Genomic DNA, 12,733 nt, shown 5'->3' on the forward strand with positions numbered 1-12,733 from the left:
CTGCTGCCACTCCATATAGACAGTACAAAGCTAGATGGACCAGGGGTCTAACTCAGTATAAAACAGCTTCCTATGTTGTTTCTATCACTTACAATGAGGGTGACTTGCAGAAACCACATATGGATATGGGTCATATTTCCTACTTTTCATGATAATCATGCATTTGTGAGTTATGAAAACTTTTAATCAAACCCATCAGCTAGCTGTTAAAGCAAAAAGGTCAAAGTACTATAGTAACACCTGAAGTACCGTAGAGATATTCTGGACTATCATTCCCATTATCTCTGCCCGTTGAATTGGGGCTGATGGGCGTTGTGGTCCAAAGTTTATGGGAGGTACCATGTCTTAAGGCAGACATAGGCAAACTCCGGCCCTCCAGATGTTTTAGACTACAATTCCCATCATCCCTAGCTAACAGGACCAGTGGTCAGGGATGATTGGAATTGTAGTCCCAAACATCTGGAGGGCTGGAGTTTGCCTGTGCCTGTCCTAAGGCATGCCAAAGGCACAACCCTGTTTAGACAGCTGTATATGCCTATTTGTATTCCCAACAAACAGAAGCCGAACAAAATTCTAGCTTCTACTGTCTCAAAACCTTGGCTACTTTAAATTAACAAACTATCACAATTATATTATTTTGTTTCATATCAGTCTGTTATATAGGCAGATGAAATAATCAAAAGGGAGCTTTATTGTATAGTTACTACCAGTCTTAAAACAGAAAAGTGCTAGTGACAGGATTGCTTCTACATTGGTTCTTTAAGTTTTCACCCTGGCACTAAAACCAACACAAACCTAAAATATGGAAAATGATAACAGAACTTTACAATTTGGTTTTCTTAATCTGAAGGCCAAACAGAAGAAGCGGTTTCATTTTTTTGGTGTTATGTGTTTATGAGCATGTGGTAAATAAAATTGGAGGGAAAATTTCTGGTGTAAAAAACCCTCACATACACACGTCTTCTACAATGTACATCAAAGTAAATCCAGCTTCTGCCTTTGAAGTCAATTCTGGCAAGTGTACAGTTCCCTCCCCCAACTCCCCAGATCTGCTCCAGACAATTGGAAAAAAACCCAGAACACGGGGAAGAGGGGAGTTTGTTCCGTCAGCGCAAGCATTTCTGCTTGCCCAATGGAGTAATTTCCTTAGTGCAATGTTGAATGCAACTGAAGAGGATCAAAACCAGACAGATGCGAGTAGCAGCCAGATCCTATATGACAAGCATTAAACTAGAGACCAGGTTGTAAAACAGCTCCCTTAGCAAACTCTTGAGTTGTGCTGCAGACAGTTTTAGCAACTCTGTATTTCAGTCTCACCAATTTTATTTTGTCAAAAAGCTTACACAGAAGTAGTAATCAATATTTAGTTATCAATAGTTATCAATATTTATTGGAAGATACAACTCAAAAACTAAAATCATCTCAACATGGTACTTCCAGCAAAGATACTATGTTTGGAGTTCACCGGACACAAGGCAGCAAGAGCAGCACCCTCCAGGTCCTTTGATAGCAAGGACAAGCCTTCAGACTGGCTGGATCTCTGGCCAGCAATTAGCAGTGTCAGATGTTCTGTCAGAGCAGTGTCTCTCCCACAATGCATCAGTTTAAGCTGAGCTCAAGGCCTGACGGTAACTCTCACATTTTGAGCACTACACAGTACATTGCCACAAAGCTCTATATTTGTAGTTTAATATATTTCGCTCCAAGCATCTGCAGTGGAAGGGAACTGGTACAGAGTTCTAGAAAATAATTTTACTTCCCTCTTTTAAACTTTGATGTTAGTGCACCACCGCCCCTTGCTTTCTTCCTGGCGGATCCCTTGGGTTCTGGCTCTTTGCGTTTGGCTGAAGTGATGGAGCCAGTAACCTTGAAGAAGTCATCTAATCGGCCCTGAGTACTGCCCTGGCGACTCTTGTGCAGTCTCTTGACCCCGTTGCGTATTCTTTCTTCGTTGAACTGCTTCTCTCCGCACAAGAAGTTGACCAGCTCTTCCTCATCTGGTTCGTTCCACTTCAGATCCACAGCTTCGGGGTCGACAACTTCAGGTTCCAGGAAGAGCAGCTGGGCCTCCTTGTGCAGCCAGTTCTCAGGCACAGAATACTTCTTGTCATCTATTTGCTGGAGAATCTTTTCTATGCTCTTGTGCTGCTTGATCAGCTCCACGGCCCGCTTCGGCCCAATGCCCCGGATGCTCTCGCAGTAGTCGCAGCCCAGCAGTATGCAAAGGTCCACAAACTCCTTCTGCGTCAGGCTCAAATCCTGAAGGATGCGGCTCAGGTGGAATTCCTGAATCGGCAGCTTCTTCGCCTCACTGGCTGTAAGATGCCGCATCAGCACAGGGCTACCAAAGGTCAAGCAATCCATATCCTCAGTAGCAGCTGCATAGACCTTGCTCGCTTTCACCAGTGCAGCACAGCTAGCTTCAGCCTCGCCAGGTGCATCAACATAAGGGATGCCCATCAAGGTCAGCAGCTTCTTGCACTCATCGTTGTGCTGCTTGGTCACCTTCACTAACCTCTTGCTGAACTTTTCTACATTTTCCTCCTCACCTGCCTCTTTGGCCTCTTGCAACTGCTTCTCCGCTTCAGCTCGGCGCTCGGTACGTTTGGCTAGTTCCCCCGATTTCAACTGTGGGGGCTTGCCATCAAAGACATAGACAGGCTTGATGCCATTTTCCACCATGCGGATGGTGCGGTAGAACATCCCCATCAGGTGGCTTGTGATTTCGCCTTCTTCATTCTGCAGCATGTCAGCTCCCTGCCTTACAGCAATCAGGAACTGATAAATACTCATAGACGCATCAATGGCCACCTTCCGGCCAAAGTAACTCTTAATGTCATTCTCTCGAATGGCACCAGGAGCTATATCAGCAATCAGCTTGGCCAAACCATGGATTCCCATCCTGGTAACTCAGCGCCAGTTGCAGTCTTTCTGTGATGATACAACACGGGAGAAACCTAGAAAGTAAAACAGAAGGCATGAACTGAAGATTTAGAACAGGCATCCCCAAACTCGGTCCTCCAGATGTTTTGGGACTACAATTCCCATCATCCCTGCCCACTGGTCCTGTTAGCTAGGGATGATGGGAATTGTAGTCCCAAAACATCTGGAGGGCCGAGTTTGGGGGTGCCTGATTTAGAATGACAAGAAAGCAAAATGTTCAGCTGTTGGATCAAGGTATAATTTTTCCTACCAATCTAAGATTACCATGTGGTGGTTATTATTTTGATGAACAAAAACAACAACTTATTTATTGCTTTACACTGAAACCTCAAGGCAACATACAACAAAATTGTAATAAACTATCAATACACTATAAATTGATCAATGCCTTGCCCCTTCATGGATCAATGCCTTGTCGTGGCGAAGGGGCTTGAATAACTCAGAGAAGCTATGAGCTATGCCATGCAGGGCCACCCAAGATGGACAGGTCATAGTGGAGAGTTTTGACTAAACGTGATCCACCTGGAGAAGGAACTGGCAAGCCACTCCAGTATCCCTGCCAAGAAAACTCTATGGACAAAGACAACAGGCATATAAAAGTTATGACGCTGGAAGATGAGCCCCTCAGGACGGAAGGCGTCCAACATGCTACTGAGGAAGAGCGGAGGACAAGTACAAGTAGATTCAGAGCTGATGAAGCGGCTGGGCCAAAGCCGAAAGGACGCTCAGTTGCGGATATGCCTGGAAGCGAAAGGAAAGTCCGATGCTGTAAAGAAAAATATTGCATAGGAACCTGGAATGTAAGAACCATGAATGGAGGTAAGCTGGATGTGGTCAAAAATGAGATGACAAGAATAAATATCGACATCCTGGGCATCAGTGAACTAAAATGGAAGGGAATGGGCGAATTCAGTTCGGGTGACTATCATATCTACTACTGTGGGCAAGAATCCCGTAGTAGAAATGGAGTGGCCCTCATAGTCAACAAAAGAGTGGCAAAAGCTGTAATGGGATGCAATCTCAAAAATGACAGAATGATCTCAATAAGAATCCAAGGCAGACCTTTTAACATCACAGTAATCCAAGTTTATGCACCAACTACCGGAGCTGAAGAAAGTGAAATTGACCAATTCTATGAAGACCTACAACACCTTCTAGAAATGACACCAAAGAAGGATGTTCTTCTCATTACAGGGGATTGGAATGCTAAAGTAGGGAATCAAGAGATAAAAGGAACAACTGGCAAGTTTGGCCTGGGAGTTCAAAATGAAGCAGGGCAAAGGCTAATAGAGTTCTGTCAAGAGAACAAGCTGGTCATCACAAACACTCTCTTCCAACAACACAAGAGACGACTCTACACATGGATATCACCAAATGGGCAGCATCGAAATCAGATTGATTATATTCTCTGCAGCCAAAGATGGAGAAGCTCTATACAGTCAGCAAAAACAAGACCTGGAGCTGACTGTAACTCAGATCATCAGCTTCTTATAGCAAAATTCCAGCTTAAACTGAAGAAAGTAGGAAAAACCACTGGGCCAGTAAGATACAATCTGAATCAAATCCCTTATGAATACACAGTGGAAGTGAGGAACAGGTTTAAGGATTTAGATTTGGTGGACAGAGTGCCTGAAGAACTATGGATGGAGGCTCGTAACATTATACAGGAGGCAGCAACGAAAACCATCCCAAGGAAAAGGAAATGCAAGAAAGCAAAATGGCTGTCCAACGAGGCCTTACAAATAGCGGAGGAGAGGAGGCAAGCAAAATGCAAGGGAGAAAGGGAAAGATACAGGAAACTGAATGCAGATTTCCAAAAAACAGCAAGGAGAGACAAGAGGGTCTTCTTAAATGAGCAATGCAAAGAAATAGAGGAAAACAATAGAATGGGGAAAACCAGAGATCTGTTCAAGAAAATTGGAGACATGAAAGGAACATTTCGTACAAAGATTACCATAATCAAGGACAAAAGTGGTAAGGACCTAACAGAAGCAGAAGACATCAAGAAGAGGTGGCAAGAATACACAGAGGAATTATACCAGAAAGATATGGAGGTCTCGTACACCCCAGGTAGTGTGGTTGCTGACCTTGAGCCAGACATCTTGGAGAGTGAAGTCAAATGGGCCTTAGAAAGCACTGCTAATAACAAGGCCAGTGGAAGTGATGATATTCCAGCTGAACTATTTAAAATTTTAAAAGATGATGCTGTTAAGGTGCTACATCCAATATGCCAGCAAGTTTGGAAAACTCAGCAATGGCCAGAGGATTGGAGAAGATCAGTCTACATCCCAATTCCAAAGCAGGGCAGTGCCAAAGAATGCTCCAACTACCGCACAATTGCGCTCATTTCACACGCTAGCAAGGTTATGCTTAAAATTCTACAAGGTGGGCTTAGGCAGTATGTGGACCGAGAACTCCCAGAAGTGCAAGCTGGATTTCGAAGGGGCAGAGGAACCAGAGACCAAATAGCAAACATGCGCTGGATTATGGAGAAAACTAGAGAGTTCCAGAAAAACGTCTACTTCTGCTTCATTGACTATGCAAAAGCCTTTGACTGTGTTGACCACAGCAAACTATGGCAAGTTCTTAAAGAAATGGGAGTGCCTGATCACCTCATCTGTCTCCTGAGAAATCTCTATGTGGGACAAGAAGCTACAGTTAGAACTGGATATGGAACAACTGATTGGTTCAAAATTGGGAAAGGAGTACGACAAGGTTGTATATTGTCTCCCTGCTTATTTAACTTATATGCAGAATTCATCATGCGAAAGGCTGGACTAGATGAATCCCAAGCCGGAATTAAGATTGCCGGAAGAAATATCAACAACCTCAGATATGCAGATGACACAACCTTGATGGCAGAAAGCGAGGAGGAATTAAAGAACCTTTTAATGAGGGTGAAAGAGGAGAGCGCAAAATATGGTCTGAAGCTCAACATCAAAAAACCAAGATCATGGCCACTGGTCCCATCACCTCCTGGCAAATAGAAGGGGAAGAAATGGAGGCAGTGAGAGATTTCACCTTCTTGGGCTCCTTGATCACTGCAGATGGTGACAGCAGTCACGAAATTAAAAGACGCCTGCTTCTTGGGAGAAAAGCAATGACAAACCTAGACAGCATCTTAAAAAGCAGAGACATCACCTTGCCGACAAAGGTCCGTATAGTTAAAGCTATGGTTTTCCCAGTAGTGATGTATGGAAGTGAGAGCTGGACCATAAAGAAGGCTGATCGCCGAAGAATTGATGCTTTTGAATTATGGTGCTGGAGGAGACTCTTGAGAGTCCCATGGACTGCAAGAAGATCAAACCTATCCATTCTGAAGGAAATCAGCCCTGAGTGCTCCCTGGAAGGACAGATCGTGAAGCTGAGGCTCCAATACTTTGGCCACCTCATGAGAAGAGAAGAATCCTTGGAAAAGACCCTGATGTTGGGAAAGATTGAGGGCACTAGGAGAAGGGGACGTCAGAGGACAAGATGGTTGGACAGTGTTCTCGAAGCTACGAACATGAGTTTGACCAAACTGCGGGAGGCAGTGCAAGACAGGAGTGCCTGGCGTGCTATGGTCCATGGGGTCACGAAGAGTCGGACACGACTAAACGACTAAACAACAACAACACACTATAAATAGGTTAAAAAAACCTATGCTCACCAATCAATTATGTACAGATTCCAGAGAAAGAAGTGCAAATTACAAATAAGGTAAGGTATTTATTCTTTTCCCCCAATTTATACCTTGCTCTTCCTCTCAAAGAAATGTAAATTACATTCATATGGCACCCTTATTCTGCCATAGAACCCGATGGGAACCAAATGGGACACAGAGGTACATCACATCAGCTGAGGAATGAAACCTGGGACTGGAATGACTGACTGTATCTGGGACTAGAATTAAAGGCCCAGGATCTGTCATTGCTATTCTCCATTATTTCTTCCCGCCCACTGTTAATGTGGCCTACTGCTGCAACACATCTAGTTCTCTCTCAGGATCCATCCCTTGCTTTACCTGAATGCAGTCACATCAAGGTTCAACTGCCATTCACAGTCCCTATTATTTCCAATGGGCATTCAGGCAGTTCAACCCCTGCCCCCTTCATTTGCTCCAGCTGCAACAAAACAGGCATCTCCCATGCTTTGGCGCTGTAACTCTCCAAGGGCTTGACTTCACCCCCGACAGCGCACACTCTTCCACTGTCTCCTGGGACAGAGGGATGACACCACCATCACCACCATTTTTAAAAAAATCCAGTTGGTGGTTCAGAAATCCTCTTGTAAGCAAAATAAGACAGAGTCAACCCAGATGACTCTTACTCGTTTCGCCCGTCTCAGACTGCAGTCTCGCAAGCATTTAACCTGGGAGCCAGTGCCGCTGAACTCCGTGGGATTGACCTCCGAGTGGACCCTGAGAGCCGGCTGACTGCAATGTGGCTCTCCCCTTCGCCCTTCCACCATAGCTGCCAAGTTTTCCCTTTTCTTGCGAGGAAGCCTATTCAGCATAAGGGAAAATCCCTGTAAAAAAGGGATAACTTGGCAGCTATGCCTTCCACGCCAGCCTCCCTCCCTGCGGGGCAGGTTTCTGCCTGAGGCCGTGGCAGGGCGAGGGCGAAAGCGGCTGCCTCCCACCCAGCCGGCCTTTTCCTCTGCCACCTCCCCACTCCCAGCCACGCATAACGCGCGAGGGACTGGTATTTTGGGTACCTTCCACTGCCGCCTGCTCCCTCGCAGCCACGCGCGACCGAAGACCCCGCTGAGGACTCAACTAAACCAATCAGCGCCTCTCGAAACGGAACTCCCGCGCCTCCCTTTTGGCGCCTTCTGAATCCCGCGCCCAGTGCATCAAGGAAGGCAGGGCGGGCCAGACGCCTGCTGCCTTCTGGGAAATGTAGTCCACGCGCTCACCGGCTTTTCCTGGTGGCCCGCTTCAGAGGTCTGGAGGGACCACAATTCCCAGCAGGCGGTGCATGCGAGAAGCCTCTACTCCGCCTCCTTCTTCGTCCGGGGGGGGGGGGAAGAGAAGATGACAGACGGACTTCCGGCGGGGAAAGGGCTGAGCCTGTGCCGGAAGAAGAGACGTGTCCTTCCGCCACCTGTGAGGAGAAGCCACGGGAAGCGCCTGACAGAGCCATGGTGAGGGAGCGGGCCGGCGGGAGCGGAGCCTCCACTGCCGCCACTTTTGCCAGCCTTTGCGCGCCTTCTCCGTGCTGGGTGTGCTCGGTTAAGCCGAAAGAGCCAGGGGGGGCGGTAGGCGGGCGCAAATGGCCCGGTTTCAATGCAGAAGAGAGGGAGGGAGAAATAAATGGGGTCTCTGTTCCCACCTCCTCTGTCCCTCGCCGAAATGTCTCTTTAAAATCGGGGTTGGGGAACCTGTTCCCCTCCAGGTGTTTCGATGGACAGCATCTCCCATCATTCCCGACCCTTTAGCCATGCTGGAAGGGGCAGATGGGAGATGGAGGCCAACGCAGGTTCTTTATCTGTGTGCGTGTGCATGCTTTAAATACTGGTAACAATATGTTATTTCACCTCTCTCCTTCCTTCCTTCCTTCCTTCCTTCCTTCCTTCCTTCCTTCCTTCCTTCCTTCCTTCCTTCCTTCCTTTCAATTTCAGGAGCTGGAGACAATGAGCAGATACACCAGCCCGGTGAACCCGGCTGTGTTTCCACACCTCACCGTGGTCCTGCTGGCCATCGGCATGTTCTTCACCGCCTGGTTCTTTGTGTATCCTCTTCCAGCCCAAAGCAGCTCTGCTGAGTGTTCAGAGGCCAGCGCCAGACACGTTTCAGTTGCCCACAGGGTTGTGGGGTTAGTGTTAATGAGCTCTGGGGGAGGTGCTTGTACCTTTGCTTATTTTTAAAAGGGTAGGGCAAGCTGTCTCTGCATATGTTGCTGGACTACAAAACTCCAACCATCCCTTAACATTGGCCATGCTGGTTGAGGCTGATGGTGACCAACAGCATCTAGGGTGCAGCTGGTTCTGCATTACTGTTTTAAATTATTTTTAGGCTGCCGTTTAGCAAAATTATCAGGATGATGTATGATGAAGGTAATAAGATGCATATAAGCAAATGAAACAGTAGAACGTCAGCATAAATATTAAACAAAAGATTTATACATATTATACAGTAAGTTACTGTTTCTTCTTAAAAGTTTAAACAAATAAAAATGCCTGTGCCTGGCAGCAGAATGAAAGCAAAATTGGCACCAGGTGATTGTCTCAAGGGCATTTCCATGTTGCACAAAAAAGAACCTATTTTGCTGTCTGGACTGGGAAACTTTCATTTAGTGTATAATTTGGTGACTTTGATGTTTAATGGCGACAGATCTTTCTTTGATACTGTTCCTGATGCTGTGGGATAGTTGCCATCTTTTCCCTGAAATTGCATTTAATTAATTTCATTCCTGTAAGCACAGTTTGACACACTGAAATTAAACTGGAGATTTTTTTTCCCTGTTATGTTCACTTGCTTAATTTTTGCATGCTGGGGCAGCTGAGAGGGTGACAACCCTGTTAAACAAAAATGTCCTGACTTTTTGCAAAAGTGTAGGTTTTTCATTGTGTATTGCTGGGGCTTTCTCCACTCTTCAGTCTCTGGTTTACTACTTTAACTAGTATTTCAGATATGAAGTGACCTCGACCAAGTACACCCGGGACATTTACAAGGAACTGCTCATCTCTCTGGTTGCTTCACTCTTTATGGGCTTTGGAGTACTCTTCTTACTGCTATGGGTCGGAATCTATGTGTAACAAAAAGTCAGGAGCTGTCTCAGGTAAGAAATTAATACAGTCATACCTCGACATCTGAACGCTTCGACTTCCGAAGGTTTCGACTTCCGAAGTCGACAACCCCCGGAAGTCCTTTCGCCCCGCGCGCCCAGCACATGCGCAGAAGTACGAAATCGCACTTTGCGCATGCGCCATAGCGGCGCTTTGACATCCGAAAACCTCGACTTACGAAGACGGCTGTGGAACAGATCGTCTGCGTAAGCCAAGGTACCACTGTGCATGATTCCACAATGAGAGCTTTTTGAGACAAATTTGGGGGAATTTCCCAGAAAATATTAGGATTGAATTGTTAATTTGGTTTAAATGTTATATTGAAATAAAATTCAGAGTTTCAGTTGGGTATTTGTTGGAAAATGTGCAACTCTTTTAAGACATGATACTTCCATACAATCATTTATATTGTAAGGAGGAGATACTAACTGGCTAAACATGTTTTGGGCAGGGCCAGGTTTTTTGGCAGAACAACCGCTTGCTATGGGCACAGCTGGTGGTGGTGAGGTGAGGTGGTGTTGGAAAAATAGCTATGCCAGCCCCAGAGCTAGATAGTGTGGAGCCAATTTTGCAGGCATGTCAGGGAAGTGGGAGAATTCTGGATCCTGTAGATCTATCACTACTACCACCACCTCCAATACCTTATTTTCCCCACAACTGCCAGAATATCACTGGCTGTACATTTGTTATGGCAGAGCTTTATTCAGGAGTATCCAGTGGGTAGGAGTTGCCACCTACAGTGTGTTGACCCACACTGCTTCTTAAGGCCCATCAGCCTATCTTTGGCTGGCTAAAGGATTGCAGTAATCCGAAGACACGTTAGGGATCTGTATTATTGTGTGTGCGTGCACACTTCCCAGAAGCAGCTGCTTTGCAACTGTTTAAAACTGCAAATTTGATTAGTATTGGGTCCAACAATTATGTTACTAATTTGTCTTGCAAAACAATGAAAGTTTAGAAATGGAAAGTTCTCTGTGGGAGGAAAGATTGTAGAAAAATGTCCTCCCCAGGTCACTGAGCAGGATATAGATATAGGGTGCACACACCAGAGTTGGCTACATGGTGCTTATTTAATAGTTCTATTTTAATGTGTAGAGTTCTGGCTTTTCTGCAGCTGAGTTTTTACCAGGCATGCTTGTGAATATAGACAAAGCCTAGTGTAGCATATTGCAACTACTTCACATTGGATGTAGCAGGTAACAAAGTGATGTGAACCCATTGGCATCTGCACAGTAAAATACAGTTGCTGAGCCTCTCTCCCTGTTGTGCTCTTTAACCATTGTTGTGCCCTTTACCATTGAGTCACAATAATCTAAATTTAAAAAGCAAGAATGAAAGGCACAAATTATGAGGACCGCTTCCCAGGCACATAGAGCATAGAAGCCCCTCTAATTGTCAAGGCCTTGTTTTGCTCCTCTGCTTGTATGTTTCCGTTTTGGACAGCAATTACAGAAAACTATAATAGGCTGGGTACTTCAGAAAATAGTTTGATCCATTTGTTGTTTTCCCTTTCAGGTTCCAGCAGCCTTACTGAAGCTCTTTTTTATTTTTGTATGTAATGCAGCTCTTTGCAGCTTGGGCCTGCATAATCTTGATATATGGTTATAGCCCAGGGTCGCAACATCAGACCAATAAAGCTGACTCTGATGAGCTGAAGTTTGTGTTCTTCTTTGTTCTTTGGGTGCACTTTTCTGCTGTATATGAAGACCCATAGGTGTACACCCGCTATAGGAAAGAAGGTACAAAGCAACAGAAATCGCTCTTTGAATAGGATGGATATAGGGGACACAATCATATGCCTGAAGCGATATTTTATCTCATCTCTTAAGAATTAAGCAATTGTGACAACAGTCAGAATTTCACGAGACTGTAAATGTTGACACATCAGACTTTCCACTGCTGTGAACAGGCTTTCAAACTCACCTTTAAACATAAGTGAACTTTTTCTTTTGCACACACAGTATGCTGGATACTATACAAAAAGGGGAGCAGGTGGTGCTGTGGTCTAAACCACTGAGCCTCTTGGGCTTGCTGATAGGAAGGTCTGCAGTTTGAATCCACACAATGCTGCGCGCTCCTGTTGCTCTGCCCCAGCCCCTGCCAACCTAGCAGTTCAAAAGCACACCAGTGCAAGTAGATAAATAAGTAGCACTGTGGTGGGAAGGTAAACGGTGTTTCCATGTGCTCTGGCACTTGTCATGGTGTTCCATTGCGTCAGAGGTGGTTTAGTCATACATGACCCGGAAAGCTGTTTGTGGACAAACACTGGCTCCTTCGGCCTGAAGCGAGATAAGTGCTGTACCCCATAGACACCTTTGAATGGACTTAACTGTCCAGAGGTTCTTTTACCTTTAACTACACAAAGCACCCACACTCATTTTTCTTCCCATCTTTCTGTTCTTTACTGAGAGAGAGCCATTGAATTCAAAAGTAAATCCTACTTAGTTCAGTGAGACATATTCCCATGTAGGTAAATAAACTCATTTCAGAGTAAGTCCCACTGAATGCAGTGGTACGTATTTCTGAGTAAAAAAAAAGGCACATAGGATCACAGCTGTGGTAGGCACTAGAGCTGAGATGCTCCACTTCTGGAGCAACATGCAGAAAAGGGCAGGCCACAATATTTGGGGTTCTTCAGCTTAAGTGGAAAGCCTGTTAAATAAAGGTGTGTGTGTCATGAGTAATGTCTATACAATTGTGCAAAGTGGTGAATGTGTGTGTGTGTGTTAATACAGATAGATAAATCACCTCCTCCCGCCTACTAATTCTTTTGTCTCCAGATAGATTTTTCCTCTCGGATTGTGGCTCTGGTTTAAAGAATAATCTTTAGAGATGTCAATTCCTTTTACTGTGTTGCATTAAACTGCAAAGGCTAAAATAACAAGCTGACTTGAGGAATAACATCACTGACACTGAGCTACCTTTAAACTACAAGAGCTGGCAACAGGCTTTAAAAATAAAAATAAAATCCCAAGGCTATAGTAATTAAGTATGTACCATATATCAGAAATGAGGCTAGTAA

General features: G+C 45.2%; 2 protein-coding genes across 2 annotated transcripts; one reads left to right on the forward strand and one right to left on the reverse strand.

The window, feature by feature from the left end:
• Window positions 1–1,080: 1,080 nt before the first annotated feature.
• FEN1 (flap structure-specific endonuclease 1) lies at window positions 1,081–7,771 on the reverse strand. Its single transcript, XM_035123461.2, has 2 exons — window positions 7,639–7,771; window positions 1,081–2,957 (listed from the first exon to the last, which is right to left on the reverse strand). Exon 2 carries the CDS (start codon window positions 2,899–2,901, stop codon window positions 1,753–1,755), a length of 1,149 nt encoding a protein of 382 aa, XP_034979352.2. The 5' UTR covers window positions 2,902–2,957; window positions 7,639–7,771; the 3' UTR covers window positions 1,081–1,752.
• A 212-nt stretch (window positions 7,772–7,983) lies between these two features.
• Window positions 7,984–11,367, forward strand: TMEM258 (transmembrane protein 258). Its single transcript, XM_035123484.2, has 4 exons — window positions 7,984–8,067; window positions 8,545–8,654; window positions 9,555–9,704; window positions 11,227–11,367. The coding sequence occupies exons 1-3, from the start codon at window positions 8,065–8,067 to the stop codon at window positions 9,679–9,681; spliced, it is 240 nt and encodes a 79-aa protein (XP_034979375.1). The 5' UTR covers window positions 7,984–8,064; the 3' UTR covers window positions 9,682–9,704; window positions 11,227–11,367.
• The last annotated feature ends 1,366 nt before the right edge of the window (window positions 11,368–12,733 follow it).

Source organism: Zootoca vivipara, chromosome 1 (genome assembly GCF_963506605.1).
Source record: "Zootoca vivipara chromosome 1, rZooViv1.1, whole genome shotgun sequence".
NCBI classification, from domain to species: Eukaryota; Metazoa; Chordata; class Lepidosauria; order Squamata; family Lacertidae; genus Zootoca; species Zootoca vivipara.

Excerpts from the sequence above, each read along its gene's own strand:
- TMEM258 (XM_035123484.2), top strand. Across the intron at positions 8,655-9,554 it reads TTCACCGCCTGGTTCTTTGT|ATATGAAGTGACCTCGACCA; the intron begins GTATCCTCTTCC and ends CTAGTATTTCAG.
- FEN1 (XM_035123461.2), bottom strand. The coding sequence starts at position 2,901 with ATGGGAATCCATGGTTTGGCCAAGCTGATTGCTGATATAGCTCCTGGT.